The sequence below is a fragment of the Galleria mellonella genome, unplaced genomic scaffold (genome assembly GCF_026898425.1).
Source record: "Galleria mellonella isolate WM207_F2 unplaced genomic scaffold, CSIRO_AGI_GalMel_v1 utg139, whole genome shotgun sequence".
NCBI lineage: Eukaryota > Metazoa > Arthropoda > Insecta > Lepidoptera > Pyralidae > Galleria > Galleria mellonella.
Window position 1 is genome coordinate 4,234,422 of NW_026441995.1, and position 23,096 is coordinate 4,257,517.

The 23,096-nt window shown below is 31.7% G+C and overlaps 1 protein-coding gene across 2 annotated transcripts in view; it reads right to left on the reverse strand.

The window, feature by feature from the left end:
• Positions 1-23,042, reverse strand: part of LOC113510654 (klaroid protein-like) — a 39,521-nt gene extending 16,479 nt beyond the window's left edge. Inside the window, exons 1-4 of one of the 2 annotated variants that reach the window (XM_052903590.1) lie at positions 22,501-23,042; positions 17,698-17,884; positions 7,344-7,453; positions 3,640-3,795 (exon numbers count right to left, since the gene is read on the reverse strand). In XM_052903590.1, coding sequence (XP_052759550.1) covers positions 3,640-3,795; positions 7,344-7,453; positions 17,698-17,884; positions 22,501-22,658 — 611 coding nt within the window. In that variant the 5' untranslated portion in view covers positions 22,659-23,042. Of the gene's footprint in view, positions 1-3,639; positions 3,796-7,343; positions 7,454-12,450; positions 12,529-17,697; positions 17,885-22,500 lie in introns of those variants that run through there. The other variant, XM_052903591.1, reaches the window with a different exon arrangement.
• Positions 23,043-23,096: the final 54 nt, after the last annotated feature.

Genomic DNA, 23,096 nt, shown 5'->3' on the forward strand with positions numbered 1-23,096 from the left:
GGCGTGTGAACTAAATGTAGCTACATCTATATATAATTAATGAGTCACTATAAGGCCGAAACTATTGTACCTCGAAAAGGATAAATAGCTTAGGCATTAACACGATTGCTTTTAAACACGTTCGAGGTGTGAAATTTTCAACTTACTTCAAAAAAAGAGGTCCTCATTTCTGTTTTATGTTTTTTAGTCTTTTACTTCGTAACTTTAAAAACAGATTTGGAAAATTATTTTTTCTACTTAAAGGATAAAATTTCAGATTGGTCCCATATGAATTTTATCAAAATTGACACAGTTTTTAGTTTGTAAATTAAAATATCTGGTTACGCTATTACTGAAGCCCGAGTTTTTTTGTGAAATCAACTCTTAAATTATAACATTAAACCTTTAATCAAAAAAATATGATACATATTTTAACTGCTAAAAATATTTGGTTTCTCCCTATCAAGCCAAATTCATAATTTGAAAGTAAAAAAGACACTAGTTGTTTATTGGGGGTCTATAACTCCATACGTCTTTATGTATGTTAGTTTATGTTCAACAGAACAATAATTAAAATAATCTTAAAGTTGTAAGTGAAATAAATATATTAATATATAAGAAACTGCAATAGATGTTATGCAAAATAACAATACTTGCACAATGAACTTGATATACCTAATAAACTATTCTTTAAAATAGTGCAGTACAAAAACTGTCGCAGTAAAATGCATATGGAAACAGTTGCACTGGACGCACGAGTTCGCGCTTCAGTATGACATTTGCATGCAAACGTTCGTATAAATATAGCGCATTACATTATTGCCACTGCCCTGGTCCCTGTCTCGTGCTTTTTAGTATTTTTAGTATTTCAACTGAGATACTGAATATGAGAATCAACGATACATTTTTAAATTCTTTTAGAAATTTAAATTTTAGATTAAAATAGATTTAAATTTAGATTCGAATTAAAACCTCCTTCTTTTTGAAGTCGGTTGAAAATGGTAATCGTCACCATAAATATTAGCATTCCAATCACAGATTATATAGACATATATTCTTATCTATCTATTGAATAAATCGTATCCCAAGCAGATATCAAGAATCTTTCGGAGCAAGCTTTTTGATTGAAACGAGTTTTGGAATTGAATAAAACAAGAGTCGTATATGAGAACAGACGGTTTTTGGCACGTGGTACTCTCTGCTTACCACATAATGGTACTATCGTGATGATCTTATTGTTACATCTAACTTCTCCTAAACCATACCACACTGAATTTACTGGGTACAGAGGAATAACACCTGAGTCCTCAGGAATGGCAACGCATGGGGGGTATCATGGGCGAAACACTATACTCTGTTATGTCCATGGTACTGCTCATGTCTATAGGCGACGGTTACCACTTTCCATCAGGTGGACCGTCAGCTTGTTTGCCATTCTATGTTGTATAAAAAAAAAACATTTTGAAACAACATTCACTGTTATTTAGATACTTTTTTTACGGACAGTTTATATGTCATCCCTATGACTCGTAAACTTGTATATAATATAATTTACTTATACAATACAATATTTTATAATAAATTGCACCCTATTTAACTGCTTACTAATATCTTAAAATTGTAAGTACACGATGTCTGACAAGGGAGCTATTTAAAAAAAATTAATACTTGTCTTAATAAGAGCAACTGAGGGAATTATTGTTTTAGAAATGTTTTACATTTATAAAACAATAATTTTTAGAAAGGTTGTCTGTCTTTCTGTATGTTTGTTTCCACATCACGAATAAACTACTGTATCAAATTGGTTATGACTTTCATTATTGTATTCCTGAAGGTGTAACATAAAATCTGTTACATATATTTTATCTTAATATGCCATTTAAAAGCGGTCTATTTGATTAATTTTATTACTTTTGAAATCTATGTATACAAAATAACAGATAAAAGTCTAACTAGATAATAAAAATTAAAATTAATGCACTAGGACAGATATTTTAACTTTCAACATACCTCAATGTCAATACATTTTCAGTCGTTTCTACGTCCACACAAGTTACAACTTTCGCCATATTTGTATTTATAAATAAACAGTAACAAACATAATAAAACACTTAAACAATCACAAATCAAATTAAAAATAATGTTATTTCACTAATAAGTCCGTAATTGTAAGTTTAAGTAGCAATTGTAAGATCTGTATAATTTGACACTTTTTTTAATTTACCTTCATTTAAGAAAATAAGATTAACGGACAATTTGGCGCCAAACCACGAAATAATTATGTACAGATAGATAACCTTTGTTGTTGATTTGCAACCAACTTCAAAAAAGAAGTAAGTACTCAACTCATTGTACTTTTTTATGTTTTCTGTCTCAGAGGTTTTTAGTTTTAGTTATTTTTTAAACTATTTGGATTTTTTTTTTTGTAAAGAAATATAGATTGATGCCATAGAAATTTTATCAAAATCGGTTAAATAGTTTATTTTTTAAATCAAAATAGTTCTGCCACGATTAAAGTCGGTTTTTTTTGCGAAACAAAACTTTAAATTTATTTAATGACAAAAAATCTTTATCACCATTTTCTTTAAAAGCAGATTTTATGACCGTCCTTAATGTGCATACATATATTTTGCTTGAGAGCTGTATTATAATATCTCGCATGTTATTAGTTTTCTGTCTAGGTATTAAATAAAATAAATTCCTGAGAATTAAGGTGTTATACCTCTTTACCCTGTAATTTCATTGCCATATTCCACCCTACAATCTTGTACATTTGTGTTAGTCTGAGCTTTATTAATTTCATAATCATCAGAGTAAGTTATAATAGACTAAGCATTTTAATTTAAGGAACTTTTAAAAAAAAAAAAAAAACAGAATGTAAAGTTTCAATTAGGTTGGTATTTTGAAGCAGAGAATTTCAGGCTCTGCAACGCGCACGTGCCATTAACACTGAAGTTCCAAGTGTTCATAAACTACAGTGACCAAATATCATTATGAGGAACGTATCTTCTTTTTACGAGTTATGAGATGGTCAATCCACATACCGCTTACGGTATAGCAGCTGCAGGCCTAAAGGGGGGCGACAAGAGCCCCAGAAAAAAATGGGGGCGTTGTGTAGAGGCTTGGAGGGGAGGGGGGGATATGTTGAATTTGAAGTAATAGTGATTTAGTAGGTCAAAAAATGGGGGCGTTAAAAAATAATTTATTCCCAAAGTGGGCAGTAGACAAACCCTGCGATATAGATTTACGCTGGCGAAGTACCACTGAAAAATGATAGGTGAAAATAAAGCCAGGTCAGTATGGAATTACTAATTCCTACTAGTTAATATCTATCTAATAATTTCCTCACTGGCAGGCCGAAGTTTTTTTTTATTTCAATGGCTGAACATGAAATGGCTTGTTCACCTATGTTAATAATATACACTGACATACACCTGAGTTCATTCTTCAGTGGTGCCCCACCACACCAATCTCCATTGGTAAACTGATCGACTTCATTTTCCAATGAAGTCAGGCCAATTTACCATAGTGGCGAGTATTTCAAAAAGTAACCATACGGTTTCTAGGGGGGTATCGGTGATCGATATATCTCCCCCCGGTTAACGGAATGTTAACCCAACCACAGTTTTAGAAAAAATAAATAAAAACTATAAAACTTACTTCCAATATTCTCCGGCCATTTTGTACAGCCTGGAGGGTAGGTGCTCACCACTGGGGTCCCTCTCGAGCAGCGCACTAGTGTCCGCCAACGCCTGCTCCGCGAACGAGCTGTCGGTTGAACAGGCGCTGTACGTCGGGCTACCAATCCGGAACGACCTGGATTAATGTATTAATTTTTTTTTAATTTATATGCGAGATATTTTTATAATCATTGTAAAAACAATAAACATTTATTATTTTAAAATTCTGTAATATATCTAACGGTATCACCTAATGGTATATACTAGTTTCGACCCGTAACTTCGCACGCGTGGATTTTGAAAGTAGATACCGTATGACTACGTAAACTAGATGAAAACATAATATAAAATTCACGATGACGTAAATGACAATATTTAAGAAAAAAATATATCAGACTTAATAAAAACAATAGAAGCCAAAACAATAATTTCCGGAATGCATGCGTGTTTGTCTGTCTGTATGTTTGTTTTGGCATGAGGTAAAAACTGCACCAGATTGGATGCAGCTTTCATCTTTGCATTCCTGAAGGTCTAACTTAAAAAATAGTACATGTTTTATTACGCTATATTAATACGCTATTCAGAAGTAGTATATTTCATTGGTTTTGTTACCTTTCAAATTCATGCGTATGAAGTAGCGGGCAAAAAGCAAGTAAAAAAGTAAAACTACTGGGATTTCCATAATGGTAAGACAAATATAGCGGTCAAACTGAGCAAAGCAGCAATCATCTCGTCGCAACCGTCACCCTCATTCCTATTTATTTGCCATTAATAACCGTTAACCGTAACCAATACCCCCGATTAGTTCATACAAATCATGTTTCCAAACATCGATCATGTTTATCTCATACAGAAAATAACTATTATTATATTCATGGTTAGGCCTTCCCCATGACTGTCGTAAAGAACGGTCTAGAATCTTCTGCTTCATCCCTGTAATGAATTTGAGGTAACCAGGTGGTGACCTAGGGGGTCGTCCTCCTACACTGCGTTCGGTCGTACGACGTCTCCACCAAGAACCTTTCTTTTATGAATATGTGAGAGGCCTATGTTCAGGATAATGACTGAGATGATGATGATATACATGGTTTTAATCGTCTGATCAAATATCTAATCCTTACTAGTATAATACATGAGAAGGCGAGAAAGTTATGTTTAATATAAGACTGTTGTGGTCGTACGACCCATCGATTCAGAAGGAATTATCGAAATCGATTCAGGACTTGCGATGTAATCGCATAACATATCCAAAACAAAAAAACTAACATTCTCCTTCTATTAGAAATCTCGTTACGAAACCAACAAAAAAAAACGAACTTTTTGATCCTAGTTGTATTAATGAACTTACATTAATAAAATTAATTTAAAAGGTGATAATTAATTTTAACATTTTATCATGACAGATACAATATTTTTATTACATAAATAGCAAACAAGGTCGTCAAGTTGACATACTATGGCATACATGAAGGTGACCGAGTGACCCATCTCGCAGTACACAAGAAACGATGCGTATGCGCATATACAAATTCAAACAGGTATATTTATGAAAATTTGCGAAGACTCGATAATACAACAGGAAAACTACATTTCTGGGGTCGACTCTGATGTATCAGTCCATAAATTTAGTTCTGAATTTACAATTTTGATAATTTAGCACAAGTATGTATATGGTATGAACAATAGAGAATTAAATGAAAATAAGTTCTGTTGTAATTCTAATAAAAAAAAATTATATTGCTCCTTAGCATAACAATTGTGCTGAAATATGAAATACACACTTAAATGTTACAAATATAGAAATAAGTTGTAGGAATTTAATTTTAGAACGGTGCTTTAGTATTCACTCCAATATGTATCTACATAATTGTATGTATTCTCAGTAAAAAGTACAACAATTTTACGTCATCAGATGTTTCGCAAATATAAAGTGTGTATAAACACTTTGGATATGTGCCAACTGTACCACAAACGTCTACGTTTTTTGGCTTACTATGTTGTGTTATTCGATTAGGTAAAAATATAGCTAATAACCACTTTACGTATTACGTTGGTTAACTGCGTGCGCAGTAAATAGCACTATCAGTTCAAAAATTATTTAAATTTGGAACTGACAGTGTTATTCTGGAATACAGTAAAATAACTGTACAAAAAAAAAAATAAAAAAAAATTAATATAATCCTGGAACCTTATTTGAATTACAGCAAATACCTACTTTAGGTGAAGTCATAAAAAATGTTTCTATATCATGTGTATGAGTGTGTGTAGTATATGCTGTGACGTCGATGATGCTGCTTTGTCTATAAGCGTCAGCTCATTTACAATCCTAAGTGTACTTCACAGATGATACTATTAATTTTAAAATACAATCAAAATACATTCATTACCATTCATTCATTCTTCAAATCATAAATATTTCCATTCGCTGGGTTCAACATATCTTTCAAAAGAACGAACCGAGAAAAAATAGGTTTCGTGGAAATAGATTTAAAAACATTACCACATCTCGAAGTTAAAATTAAAACTAGTTAATCTAGAAAAAACTATGATGGGTGGAATTCATTATCAACGGCAATTATATACTGCGCATTGTAGTACGGTGTGGTTGGCAGTTGACATATTGCACTCAGTTTTTGATATTAAAGAATTGTATTTTTAGAATTTCAAATCAATCTAATAATTATAATTGAGATTTTCTTACGATTAAATGTTTCGTTTTAGTCCATTTTTTGTGGTTTCAGTGACCTGTCACACGCACTATACTACAGCGTGCCGATTAGAAGGTAGAACTCATATTTACCAAGCTAGCGATCTCACTTCCTCACGTAACGTCATAAGATAGTATTTCAATCTTTCGGGTATTAACCGCTTCAATAATATTATATTTTCATTTTGATACAAAGGTATTAAGTATGAACGTGGATGGTTAAAAGGATAGAGAAAAACTTAAAAGGACATGGATGGACTGTTTGAAAGATGGTATTGTCAAAATGGGAGTAAACGTAGTAAATAGCTGCGAATAGAGGTGTATGGAAGGAAAATGATGAATACTCGATTTGCATTATACAATATAGGAAATAAGCAAAACAATCTATACTTATAATAAATCTGTAGAAAGATCAATTCTGTACATAAAATATATTTCCAAAATACCTATCAGGGGGTAATTAGTGATCGATATTGATGTCAAAAAATGCAATCAGTAAAATTTTTGTCTGTCTGTATGTTCGTTATAGACAACAAAAACTACTCGACGGATTTTAACGAAACTTGGTACAATTATTCTTCATACTCCTGGGCAGGTTATAGTATACTTTTCATCACGCTATGATCATTAGAAGCAGATCAATGAAGGGAAATGTTGGGAAAACGGGAGAAGTTATACCATTTTTAAGCTTCCGTCGCGTGTGCAGCCTTAATGGCCACTTTTTAAAATGTAAAAATGTCCACCCGTGCGATGCCGGGACTATAACGATACAATTGTATAAGTACAGTAAGGCAGTCTTATTGCTGAGAGTAATTTTTTGAAGACAACCTTAGGGTAACGAACTAATTATTGTACTAATTATTGTAATAGGTATAATAGAATTACGTCGACCTCAAATAATAGGAATAAAGGCAGAAAGATGAAAATTGTATGAGAATTCAGAGAATAATTTTCCGTGTAAATAGATAGATTCTTACCGATCGTGGGTCACATTGTGTGACGTATTTATGGGGCTGAAGTTGATATCCGCGAAGCTGTAATGATGAGAACTCGTCGCCGCCCGTTCATATCGGCTGTTCACTACGTTCTGTGGACAAATTGATGTTATTTAATCAAGCGAACTTAAAAAGAAGGAAATTCTCAAAAAGGTTTCATTTTTTTTTTGTTATTTCATCAATTATACACCGATTTGGATAACTTATTCTTTTAGATAAAAATATTTTTTTCTTTTTATATAAAAGGATGTACAATACTTATATAAGGGTACCGTAGAAATTTTATCAAAATCGGTTCAGTAGTTTAAATCAAAATAACTGGTTTTCCACAAAAGTAGCTCTCATTTTTTTATTTTTTTTATTAATTATTTACAAGAAACATGGTAAGTGTATAGATGTTACAATAAGTATAAGTCCTCATATTTCGCCATAATTAGGCATGCAAATATTAAAACTTAAAAAGAATAAATGTTAAGAAACGCAACCTTATTTTCACCTTTAAAACGAACGCAACAATTAGATCACATGTTCGACTTTATTTCCGCATTCCATCTCTATTATTTAGATACATAATTTGCAACGCAATAAAACTCGTAACGGTTTTAAATTAATATAACTCAGGATAAATGGAAACGTTTGAGTTTACTTATTAATTATGCTAGAATAAAAACATTATGTCCTGCAGTTCACCTTAAGCGATGTCACCTATTTATTTACGCAGACACTAAATAAAAAGCCTATAATAAATGTTATTATATACAGCAAACATTATCTTACTATGAAATGATTATACTGTGTAGAAATATAAAGTTGTATAGATAATATCTATCTTTATTTCTTTATCAATTATGTAATAATAGATAATAAAAATTTTATAGTATTTTTGTACCTACTTACTAGTGTTATTTTGTTCTGTGACAAAAAAAAAATAAGCATTTTAATTAAAAAAAAAAGTAATCTATCTTTCAGAGTAAACTATCTTTTATCTGCGCCTTCGTCTGCGAGACCGAGATATTTTTACGTACGTCCTTCTGCATGCCATATAGCACCAGTATATACCAAATTTCATAGTAATTGGTTAAGCTGGAAGGTGCTATAAGGTAACAAACAAACTCACTTTCAAATTTATAATATTAGTAAGGATTCTTATCGATTACTTATGAGTAAATTCTTAATTTGAAAGAACAATTTATACTGATATTAACCATTGTGAAGCATCACACGGCGTGTCAGTAACTATTGAGAATATTGTGATTATCACTGAAAAGTTTCTAATCACACGAACGAAAACCTAGTTATCAGCCTCTAATTGTTCACTGCTGGGGAAAAGGGATTGCTAGTAATGGAGACTGAGAATCCCATTGCTAGCAATATACCCAACCAGGTCGACCTCCTCGCGGTTCTCCCTGGAAACTGTCATGGTTAATTCCTGATGAATTCATCATGATGGAGTAACTGGCCTGTTTTCATTCTCATCTATCACTTTTCACTGGTGCTCCGCCAGCGTATACCGTTAGCGCAGGCGGGGTTACCATACCATTTTTACCCATCGAAAAAGAAACTGTTCACTGCTGAAAATAGGTCTCCATATTAGGGAGGCTTTGCTAATAGTTGCCACGTTTGGCAACAGTAGTTAGGTTTTTGGTGGTATTTTAAATGGGACGCTACTAGGGATGGGTATCCCTCAACCTTTAAGTTCTCTTAGTTAAGTTCTCTCTCTCTTCGCCTCTTATGACAATCACGAAAAAGAAAAGGGTCTATGCCGGGATCACACGGCAAAAAACCTAGTAAATGTATGAGAATATGTTAAATATTTTTTTTATACCAAAAAATAATAGTTTTTAAACATAATAACGCATAATTTAAAATAGCTACGAAAAAATTAACCTAAAATATCGTTATGAAAAAAAAAAGCGGAACATCATGATATTGATGATTGCAAGTTTACGCGTTCAGGAGTCATCGGTCACCGTCAGCGATGAAGTCACCAGTAACAGTTAAGACGACAAAAACTCAATGTTGAAGTTTCTAACACGATGGCGTTACGGAGCGTGACGCTCAACATCGGGGGATCTACCGTGAAAAATATTTTTGATTTATCAAACGCTTTGTTACTTACGACAAGACACGTGCACAGAAAAATCAAGTTTAAAGACAAAAAATGACGTTTGATTAACTATACTCTGCGATAAATAGTCCAATCCACCAAAAGTACACTATTTTGACATAATTTTTGACGATTTTGACATTTCGTTTGTGTTTCGTTCGACTCCGAAATTTCGAATCGATTTTCATGGTACGTACGTAGGCAAACACGTTACCATCATTGTACATATTACTGTATGTAATGATTCATACTTTAAACTTAGCAAGTGCTATGATTTGACTCGATCAAATATACAGACCGATTCAATGGAACAATAACGCTTCACTTGTAAATGGATCGATTCTTAAAAGTTTAACATCGGTTCCAATCGTTATCCGAATTTACTTAAATTTGGCATATAACAAACAGGTTTCTTTATAATCATACGAATTGTTATACTATTTAAAAAAAGTACTACAATTTAAAGAATTAAGATATAAGAATTATATAATTTATAACAAAAACAATATATACATTGCAAGTAGACTTGTACCAGATCGGTATTAATCAATATTTTAATAAATTCTTTATTAAATTTATTATCTATGATACGAGGTTTGTCCGGAAAGTACGTATAAAAGTTTTTTAAAAATTTTATTTTACAATTATTCAGGTAAATCAATTTTATCCCCTTCAAAGTACTCCCCCTGTGACATAATGCACTTGTGCCAAACTGTGAGAAAAAGTCCTCTGGTTGTAGGTTTCTCAGCTGCCCCGTCGTAGCTTTTTTTATCTCAAATGTCCCCCAAATGCCGCCCCTCTAAGTACCAATTTGGTTTTTGGGAACAAGAAGATACACGGGGCCAAAATAATGATGGAGGGGGGTGTTCGGTCACCGTAATGGAATTTTTACTCAAAAACTCACGGAACGACCTTGGCGCAAATTTTTTTCATTTGAAGTTCGTTTCTTAGAATTTCGTGGACCACGGTTTTGCCCAAATTAAGCTCTTCAGTTCTCTCTCTCTGTCTGATATCCCCATAAATTCTTTCCACGTTTTCGTCGGAATGTGAAGTGGAAGGACGTCCTGAACGTGGGTCATCTTGAACGCTTTCTCGGTACCTCTCTGAATCAATTTTTTTTTAGCCACTTGTGGACGGTTTCCTTCACAGCATCATCCCCATAAACTGTTTGAGATCGGCAAAAATTTCAAATTAGTTTCGAGAGAAATTGAACGACGCGCTGCTCTTTCCATACGGGGTTTCGTTATAACTTCACAGATGAACAATAAGTTCGCATCCGCACGGCGGTCAGACCAGAATGAAGCATTGTTAGGGACATAAGAAGGGGTCCTGCGCTTACCTGGCCTCCCCACTCACTTTTCTCTCTGTATGCAAAAAATCTCTATCCTCTCTCTCTGTCTCTATCGTCAATGCTCGTTGGTCTTCCTTTATCATAGCAAATATAACTTCATTGGTACCGAGTTAAAAAAAGAGGTAGAACACATTTTAATATTTTCTTCAAATCAATCTATAGAGTGGTTTTTTCACATATTGCATCCAGTAGCGTAATGGACAACAAATACCATCGAATATGCTAATTAACAAATAAATTGTCAGTTATTAATAATTATTCCAATAGATGATGAATTTTGTATCAGCGGATGTAAGCATTGAATAACACAGAAATAATAGTTTATAAACAGGACCTACAGACAAAGCAAGGACATCAGAGTGTAATTTTATCCATAGCCAGGATAGTTGCGTGAAAATAATTAATTATATAGCTGTAATAACGAACGATCATAATTCTCGATCGCATGTTTCGTGATCTTAATCGTATTACAATCCAACGAGCAGTGGGCGCGGAAGTTGACCAAATAAATTGACTGTGGACTGTACCGATTGTGAATGTTAATAACAATGGTTGAGATTAAATTATATTAGCTCTTGACTGTTCATTGCTGAACATAGGCCTCCCCCATAAGGTAGATTTTGAAAGTTGTCCCCACGCTTAGCAGGCGGATTGGTAACCGCAGTTAAGCTTAGAAGAATGTATTAAAAAGGTCGCTGCTGCCCATCCTTCGACTATTAAATTGCCTTAGTCGCCTCTTATGGCACCCACACGAAAGAAAGGGCTAATCTATTCTATGCCGGAATTACACTGCAATTAATTCAACAAACACGTATTGTATAATACAATAATATAAATAAACAACCGAACTCAGCAATTTCTTAAAGCATTCAATTGAAAATAGTAAATATTATATATTAACATATAGGATTTCATATGAATAGATCACGTGATCGTGCACTAAATTTATAGAAATATAAGTGAAAAATGTTAAGGTTTAGTATTGTGTAAATTATTATGAACAAAATTGTTTCAGATTTTTTAAGAACCTTATTTTTAAATTACTTAGAAACCTAAATAAAATCATATTATCCATGTTTTACATATAAGTCAAGTAATGTGACCACATAATGTATGTATTATAACAATAATATTACACTTTTCTAAAAGCATTTACTTCTAATTATGATGGATATATGTAGTCAAATCTATATATAAAAAAAAAAAAACTTAAATAATGATACAATGAAAGTAAAAAACGGGCGCTAAGTGGTTTGTAAGTTTTACGACCCTGTATATAGATGGAACTTTAGATTATTTAAAGAATTTATGATAGGAAGTAGCAGGATTAAGTAGGCAGATATTATTTAGAAAGAAGTGCTATTAATAGCTAAAAATACAAAATAACATACAAGTTTTCATTTTAGAATGTTGGTTTAAGCATGAATAGAATTTAAATATCTAAACTTCTTATTTCTACCAATATTGAAACGGTACTTATTGAACTCAAATGTTTCTGAATGCCACATTCCTTTTTCAAACGCAATAAACATTCTTAAGGTCTTTAAGTACATTTGACTAGTTCTAATTTTAAATTACCTATTACTAACAATTTTGAAATTCAACACTTGATCCAATATGTATAAACTAACCTTGTACCAACGAGAATACATCGTCCCGAACACAATAATACGTATTAGGTGCAATTTCCCGATTGATCCACATATTGCGCGTTTTCAACAATCACCATAGCAACATACCTCACTCCACTGGTTCCTTGGAAGTCTCTAAATAAAGCACATCACTTATTAGGTCAACAATATGAAGTTCAAATATGATATGAATATTTGTAGATTAGAAATACGCTCCACTATATTCCCCGCACAACTGAAAAGCCACAGATGGCTTGAAATAATAATACCCATATGTGTTGTATGGGCAATTTAAAAATAAACCCACGCGGGCCGCGGGAGAGTCTGATTCACGTTATATTTGGAAGACGCTTCCTTTCTATGTACATCAATTAAGTGTTGTCTTATACAGGATGAAATCTTAGCATTTTTTATAAACGGAGTATTCTATTAGATTATGAAACTGGATATGTCATTCGAAGAAGCAAAGGAAAACAACGTTGAAAAATGAAAAAATATCTGCTTAACTTAAAAACTGGATGCACTTTATTATAAAAAAAAAAACAGTTTCACTGAGAGAACATTACCTTAAAAGAGTGTTGTTCAACATTCTCAGTAAAAATGTCAGGGGTCACACGCACTATTCTACAGCGCATTGACTATAAGTTGAAATTCGTTTTCATATTTTGACCCGCATTTATTAAAAGTTATTGTAATTATGGACTTTATTTTACAAGAGATTAAATCGAATATAGCCCTGCAAGACCCATCAGGAGGTTTGTCTATTTTTTTAGCTGTTATATATACTACTAGCGGCCCGGTACGTACTTCGCTACGTATAAAGTGAAATATCTTAAAAAAAAGTTTGAATTTGACACAAAAATCCCTATTAACAAAATAATCCGCCATTTATTGAATTCATTTGTTACAAAAAATGTGATAAATGAAGAACCGCTCGACCGATTTTGTGCAAACTTCACATAAATCATCTACTAAATAGTCCGAACAAAGCTTAAACATTTGGTTTGGATAGGTGAGCCCGTTCTTGAGTTATAAAATTACAACGAAAAGTGGCATTAATTTTTATATATATAGATATAAATCTATATATATATAATCCTTACCAATATTATAAATGTGTTACCTACCACTGAATGTCTTAACGATGGATGGATGGAGGACATATGTTACTTTTTATTCCGGTCAATGAGCATATCCCGATCACGCGAAGTCACGGGTAAAAGCTAGTACCTTATATGTATATTTCTGTACTTTGTTAAGTAACCAGCCACTTAGACATATAAGTAAGAAAACATTAACATTTGATCCTATTACTATAAGGAACTTGTTTTATCAATACAGAGCAGATGTTTCAAACAATTATAAACTTTATCCAATGACAATAGAGGCGTGTAGGCTTAATTGAGAAGGCGCCGTTGAAAATACCATGCTTGCTACAGGAAACTGGTAGCAGGCATCTGTTAAACTCAATTGGTTGAACGATAATATTTATGGATCTGACAATTGTAATGCAATTAAGATAGATAAAACTGTTGCTAAGTAGTCCATACAGTAGTATGTGTAATTTAAGGATTTAATATATAATATACACATAGCGAAGGCGCACGTGACAAGGCCTGGTGTTGCAAACGTTCATAGATGAGCAGCGGGTCTACCATGAAATGAATTTCCGAAATTTCGGACTCAATTTCGTGTTTTTGTTTATACCAAAATCGGACCAATAAATTGAGTTTAACATTTCGTTTATCATACATCCTATCATAAAAGTCCAAAAGAACAACATTTTAACATTTTTAATATTTCCAAACGGCATATTTTCTTTCTTTCTTTCTTTCTAAAGGTTGTTGGTACTTAGTGAAAATTGAAATTTATATTTCGAATTGTCTTTACAGAGCAAACTCCTGAATAGTAAAAGGATATATTTTCTGGCTCATCTCCAATGCACCCTCCTCCCTTCATCTCAGCTACTGAGCCTCATCAATCGAATATTTTGTCGCGTAAACCTAAAAAGAATAGTTACAGTGGTCGCCGAGTCCATATCTTGCATCCCTTCTGACATAACGCTCATGGTTACAGAGATAGCTTTCAGAAATCTCCATCTCCAGTACCACTCATTAATATAACGACCACTCATTACTATAACGACATCATTTACTTCACTACTAATTGACCACTAATAACCTATCATTTATTTGGTTTATTAAACAAACGTCTTATCTATCCATCTAAAGGAAATATTTTTGTTTGGAATCGACACATGCCATTAGTGTCCTGTTTAAGCTCTATCATTAAATATCCATGTGCTTCCATTCTGGTGAAATTTGACGTTTGTGGGAATTTGTGTTTTATCACGAGGATTTTAAAAATAAATAATATAACTGGAGTTCAAAGATATGTCTTTTTTTGGCCTTTGCCTTTATGAAACACATTTTGTTTATTGTAAAATACACTTAAATTTCTGTAATGGCTACCCTTGGTAAATATGTCTACTATTCTACCATCAGATTTATAAGATCATAAATAATCACCACGTTTAACTCCTTTCCATCAAACATATTTAAATCTGGTATTCCCCCTAAGGAAGCACATGGATATTTAATGATAGATTTCAAACAAGACACTAATGATATGTGTCGATTTAAAACAAACATATATCCTTTAAATGGATAATAGGTGATTAGTAATGAATACAATTAGTAATGAAGTAAATAATGTTGTTATAGTAATGAGTGGTCGTTATATTAATGAGTGGTACTAGAATTTAAAATTTCTAAAAACTATCTCTGTACCCATGAGAAGTACGTCAGAATGGATACGAAATATTAACTCAGCGACCAGCAAAACTTTTTTTTAAGTTTGCGCAACAAAATATTCGACTGATCAGGCTCAGTCGCTGGGGTGCGAGGGGACATTGGAGCTAAGCCAGAAAAAATGTCCTCCTATTACTCTCCTGTTTGTTCTAAACTAAAATCTACTCATAGACAAACAATACCGCGTTCTAAATTTAAATATTTTAAAAATGTACTCACGAAACGTCTTGAAATTATTAGTCAATACGAATTTTAACACAATTAAATTAGCTGTCTTTTTGGGGAAGCAAAATGTATGTGTACTTGTGCAAGACAGCAATCAATGTTTATAATTAATTAATATGAAATAGACCGTCTTCAACGTGAAGGTGACTCAATATACTGAAATTAGGTACTATTGTTATCACCAGCTATTGTGTAGAAGTTAATTTATTCCACATAATACATTTTTATTGGTTTTGTCTATTGTTCATAGACTGTAACAAATTGAACTATGTATAAGTTGAACTATAAAAATCAATTACGAATTGAAGTATATCTGTTATCTCAGTAAGATATTTATTAATTATTTTTATTTATTAAATAAATATTTAATAAATATTATTAGGTAATAAGATTACGAATCTATATTTCGTCTACAATAATCATATTATTAAACGATTAGAGAATAAATAAGCGTAGGTGGAGTATTTGTTATTTTTCCATATTTAATTACAATAACGAAAAATCTGCACGAGACTTCTGACTTTGACCAGTTATTATCATTAACATATCAAATAGTTTACTTTTTATACTGGAAAATAAAAATAATATATAGGTAGATTTCAAGTGAATTTGCGAACGCATACCAAAGTATTTTAGAAAAAAGCTATACGTATTAAATTCTACATAAATAACACTCACACACATTCATGCATACATATGTACACACGTAATATATCTATATTACGTGTGTGTGCGTACTAGTACCCTAAATTTGCAACGTAACCTTGATACGGCGAAATTAGTTGAGGGTTACGCGCTCAAACGCACTCGGCATTCGACACAACTCATACGAATATAAGTATGAAACGAACAATTTAAAAACAAACTCGTTCTTCAAGACCGAGGATACATCGAATGACCTTTCTTGAATGTTTGCATTATGCAGCTTCCTGTTCGTTATCTAATCCGAAATTTACATACACATACCAACCACACGAATATTTTTTAAATATTTATCATATAGAAAATTAATAATTCTTTTTTTTTTTCTTGAACACATAGACACTTATTTCAAAAAAGCTGTAGATGTCATTTTTATTTAAAGTTAAAAAAGTCCTTGAGCGTCTGACAAGCATTAATAGGGAGGGTCAGTGATTTTATTTAACGCAATGTCAACTAGGTCGATCGTATATCTTTAAGTTGATTAAATTTTTACAAGACTGCCCAAAAAAGTGCAATGTTTTCAGAGTTGATGTATGTATATATTTATGTAAATTTCTTTATTCCATGGTAACATCTAAATGCCTTAACAGATATAAATGTATGTGGTATCGTTAAAATCTTACATCGTCCGGGGTAATGTCGTATTTTTTTTTATTATTTTGTTACTTTAGTAAAAGACTTTCTCTTTGACAAATTCTTAAAAGAGACATTACCCAAACAATGAGTTTAACACTTTCTATCACATTACATCTATGAAAGCTTCACTAACGGTGGCCTAACCTAGTAGCATTCAAAGACTTTTGTGTACATATTTTCTATGGTTCATCTCACATAAACCATGTAGATTAGATAAGCGTCTTTGGACTTCATATAAGGAACCCATTATAGAGTGACATTGTTGGAGGAAAGACAACAAACTGGTTCTAAAACGTTTTGTAACCATAGCCTCAATTTCTATAAATAATAATTAGTAATATACATTTTCTCACGATATCTCAGTATCTAGTTTTAAATCACAGTGTGACTAATTTATTTTCTACCAGTATTTTGTTTTATTTATCTATTGCAATACTAAAATATTAAAATAATGTAAGTAGGTACGAAAAAAATAGAAACATTTTGCATTACATGACAAAGACACGATCATGTGCCTCTGAATATATGATGACCAATTCATGACTCATGAAGAACTCTTGCTTCTGCTTCTATTTACCGAATCGAGTTAACATTCTTGTAGCTTATTAGAACTGCAATCAGTCACTAAAAGAATGGAAACTTATGCCAGTTTCCATTTTTTTAGTGGCTATGTAACTATGTAGTAAGTCATTAAATTCCTTAGAGCAAGTTCAGAGAGAACAGAGAGTTGGGCGTTTCAAATTACCATTTTAAATGACTTATTGCTAAATCAATGCTGCATTATACTGTACGCAAACAAAAACATTTTGTATGTCAATTGCGCCATATTGGATAAGTCAATAGAAACTAGAACAATGTTATGTGTGGAAAATACCTGATATATTTCCTTTTGTTGTCCTTTAGGCGGATCCGTGTTTTCCTCGGAAGAGTAATCTGATGTTTTAACTTGTTTCTCTATCCGCGTAGAATGCCGCGTGCGGTGCGCAGGCGGCGAATCCTCGTCATCATCGATCTCGATGATGGGCTCCGGTATCGTCTTGTTTGTGGTGGGATGTAATTGTCTGAAAGATAAATACAAAATATAATACTTTTTCTTTTATTATAAGGACGGCATAGGAAGACACGATGGAAGTGGAAGTAGGCTTCCTACACCAGAGGCATTAACTTGCTGTGACGAGAGATGGCAACCTACGAGTAATGTCTTAATGAACTTAACAAAAACTTTCTTGGATCGTGGACCTAGTGATAAGACTGATTATCATCCTTATAATATTAAAAATACGAACGTTCATATTATTATTCAATTTATTATACTTTTGGACCTATATTACTGAACCGATTTACATACAAATTAACGCAAAATTAATTTGAACTTTGAGGCGTTATACTATTAGGTATTAGATAATACAAGATGAAAGTCACGCGTATCGTCTGTTAAAAAACAAATCGAAATTTAACAAAAAATATTAAAGAATTAAATTTAATTACAAAAGAGGACCTCGACGAACGTAACAGCATTTTTGGCGTTAAAAGAGTGCGTTTCCCGTCAAAGCGGTGAAACAACAGACGTCAATGCATAATGTATATTCGCTTCAGTCTAAGTTCTTCGTGATAAGGTCACTGGATTCATTTACTTTATCAAAGTCATTGAGGAGTTTCCTTCGCATGTATTATACTACTTATTTTAAAAAATAACGATATATGTCTACAGAACACATTATAGTTATATATTAATATGTCAGTTCAGCTTCTTTTTTATAAAGATAAATCCTGTATACCTAAGAACACTGAGTATATATATGTATATGTATATATGTGTATATAAAGTCTATTTATTAATTCATATATAATTATTTACAGATAGAATTTTATAATCGTTGATAACAAATCTTTCTATAGCTAAAAGAATTTATAAAAAAAAAAGATTTAATAGTTTTTGAGTTTAATTCCATTATAAACATATAATTAAATGATTCCACTTTATAAGTATATATTACAAGAATATTTAGGATATTATATCCGTGCTTATTTATTAGTGTATCACTTAAAAACTACTCCTATATACTAATCGCAAAGGGTGTCTAAATCTAATTGTATAAAGGTTACTTAATTTTTTTTCCCGTGAATGTCGTAAATTACTACCTATTTAAACTCCGATTTAAAGTATTAAAATTCCTCGCGTACAAAATCGTGGATAATGGACGTTTTATAATTTTTTCGTCATAAAATTAATGAGAGAGTAAAATATACGCAATTGTTATGGAAACGCAATTAAAAGTGCGTGCGTGTTCACATTATCGTTGCGGTAAATAAAAACCTATTATAACTATTATAGTGGTGATAAATTGTAAAACGCCCAATTATCTTCTAAATTTCTCTCAATGGAAAAAGGAACAGATATAAATTGAACAAGAATGATTATGTTATTGTAATGTGTGGGCTTGCGTTGACCGTATTGTTTAGTCAAGGCAAGGAGATTAGTGTGCTTATTAGGCTTGTCCTACGTCCATCAGCTAAGATCAATAATGATTAATGACAAAAACATTAGACCACTCTGTTTATTTGTGTATTCTGTGACGTCCTTAACGTTAGCTGTGACAATTATCTACTACTTTCCATTAGATTGGCCATCAGCTTGTTTGTCATTCTAAGTTGTATAAGAAAAAATATTTGCACATAGCAATATATTAGTCTTATGTTTCTCTACATAAATTGTTTAATAATTATAATAAAATTATATCAAAATATAATTTTATATCAAATTAGTTTCTAGTACTAATGAAATATTGCAGATGAATTGAAAGTTACTTAAGTAAATCCATAAAATATCAATTTAGTAATAATAGAAATATTGGCTTACATACTGTATTTGAACAAATTTATTGTACGAGGACCTCAATCAATAGATGGTTTGAAAAAATGCTGTATGAAACTAATTACCATGAAAGGTTTGTATACACACAACAACTTCTTAAAAACGATCAAGATACTAACATTGCCTTGTCCATTAATTATTTACCAATAAGATGCAAATATGTCATTACAACATAGCTAAGTAGCTACAGTATTAGGGCCATAACTGACCTCACAATGGTTGAATCAGTGACATCATACAGTAAACATCACTTGTCCTTGCTCAATACTCCATACATTGACCTTGTAACATTTCAACATTTACCACATTCAAGGAAATTTTATCAGTGTAACTACTTTTAGATTGGATGATTAATACCAATCTAGTTCTTGTAATATTTCATTCAATAATAATAAACCAATGGACTCATTACAAAGCTCCATCTAGTTTCAAACTAAGAAGAGCTTACACCATAGATACTAGTTATCTAGTATTTAAATTAACAGACTTTTTTATTTTATATTAGCAACATCTGTATTTTTAAAATACATAACTTTCGTTAATAATTTCTATTTACATTAAATAATACAGATGAATCACATTTATTCTCTCTGAACATTACAACTGATTTAATTTACAAATTTACTAAAATGCTATTTATATGTTAATATTTTAATTTTTATGATCTAATACTGCTTAATAGTTTGTATTCATAGAAATTTAAAAATTTTAAATTCAAATATCAATCATTAACTGCCCACTATTGAGCATTGCCCTCTTACATAGACTGCCATAAGGAAGAGCTGGTAGAGCCATCTGCATCTACCAATTCCCTGTAATATATTTGTCACTCATTTACATCTACTTGAATAAAAATATTAATTAGGGTAATTTTACTATACTCATTAGGAAAGAAGGCACATATGTACATATTTAATATATCAGTGCATTATTTTATTAACTTACTTTTAAAAGTGTAATATGTTAAATACTTTAGTCGAGGCTGATCTGATGAATAACTACTGATTTATATTAGATTTTTAATAACAATAAAATATATATAAAATATGAATAGTTGGCCTATATTTATATCATACAGACAGGTAATATAATATAACCAAGTACTGTTGTTTTGTTTTGTTGTTGAAATTAAATGTGTATAATAAATTTTGCATTTGTTAACAGGCATATTTTACTAAACAAATTAAACACCAATAATGATAAAATCAATATTGTTTCGTCTTAAAAAATATATGCACCCATTAGCAACAAGATGTTACATAAACACGTTGGATTATATTTAAATTTAAACAGCAGAAGTGTGTCTACTACTTAATTTTTTTATGCATCAAGTATGATTATGCTTAGTGAAGGTAAAACATGAAATTGCTGCTTTTGGAGATCCAAAAAAGGATTTAATATAAAAGCTAATATTAAATATTCAGGTCACTACAACATAATAAAAAGATAAACTTACATGTTATTAATTTAATTACAGCACTAAATGGGCTTCTATAACTTTATTTCAATATTTTAGTTTTTTGATACACACATAATCACCAACATGTAACAAACTCTAATCACGCCTTGAGATGTAAAAAGTTTACCTTCTGATAACACTGTAGATAATGTAGTACAACTCTAATCTCATTATCTATAAATTAGGTATGTACCTTCATAAATCCTTTAAACCCATTTAGGGTGTCTTGACCTCAATTATGGCAAGAAAAATTATAAACAAAGTACATACACTAGTAACATTTAGTGTAATCTATTATATAAATAATAAATACTACAGAACATAGAATGATTAATAAAAAAAAATGTTTTAGTGTGTTTTAAAATAGCTAAAACAAATAGATTTTTTAATTTAATAAATATCATTTATTTTGAACTTATATAAATGTACTTATGACTTTATACTTTTCTATATTTCCAGGTTGTAAAAGTAAAAATGGTAACTATAATTTACAGATATGAACACCATAATAAATATCACAGAATATCTTTACACACTTTAATTTTACTGCCATATTCCACCCTTCAAGCTAAAACAAGCATTTAAGCATAGCAGCTTTGCAGAAAACACTAGTGCTATAAAAAAAAGAAACTAAGTGTAATATGTGTTGTATATGTGTGTGTGTGTGTGTGTGTAATATGTGTTGTATATGTGTGTGTGTGTGTAATGTGTGTAAGTTTTTTTTGGAGGAAACAATAAAGAGTATGTATCTATGTATTGAGTGAGACATTTACAGTTGATTAAAATTTTTCACTTAGTATTTTTTTCATTTTTTTAAATAAATATAATTAAATCCCTGTACTGGCTTGCTTGCGATCAGGGGTTATCATAAGTATGTATTAACATTTATTTTTATTGAATTAAGCCTGGTTTTACATATTATAAATAAATAAATTAAATAATAACCTCTTCATATGGAAAGATTTTTTATAAGATGAAAATGGAATGATAATCCTACCCTTTCTATTGGGTGTGGTTCTACTAAAGCAGCAAATGATGATAGGTGGGAATGAAGTCTAGTCAGTTGGGCTATTTTGATAAATTTAACAGAAATAAGTGGTGGTTTCCAGAAAGGAGTGCATAGAGATCAGTCTGACAGGCTATATTGTTAGCAAAGGGACTGCTACTCCTTACTACCAACAATCCCTCCCCGGGAAAGACCGTAGGTCCAAAAGTAGAATGACAATAATGATTGTTTGTTATTATAATTTATTAATAAAGTACATTTTGTAAGCAGTTACTGTGTATGAAAAAAAGGTTAGGTTCACTTATAGTAGCAAATATAAAAAGTACTGTTTACTAACTTGACGGGAGTGTTCCTCTTTACAGGTGTTTTTCTTCCTGATTTATCGTGTGTATGGTCTTCACCCTCCATACAGTTCTCCCGGTCACAACTAGACCGCAAAAAGGGGGTCTTCGAACGTGACCTTGACCGCAATTCTGTAACCGCTGGATTCTCCATGCCGACTTTATTTTTTTCAAATACACTATCACCTTTCCCACATTTTCGCGCGTTAGGTACACTATATTAAGGGCCCTGACCCATTTCAAATAACCGGTTCAAATGCAAATGAGTTCACCAAGTTTTTGTACACACCGATTATTGCACAAGGAAATCTATTTCTGTGGCTTCATGTGATGCCGCCAAAAAGATTGTACGTAGCCAATGTTTTTATGAATATAATTATAATGTAAAAACGATCCTAGGAACTGTTTATTAATTTATTAGCAAAAGTTTCAACACATAATAGGTTCTTTCTACGTTTAATTTTCAATCATAGAAATATTTAAGATTGAATTTCGTAACAGACAAACTGTTCGTCACACTAAACATAAACTGATGACGTCATTACCAAAAAGACGTTATCAGGGTTACCAGATTATCAAATTCATTTGCCTG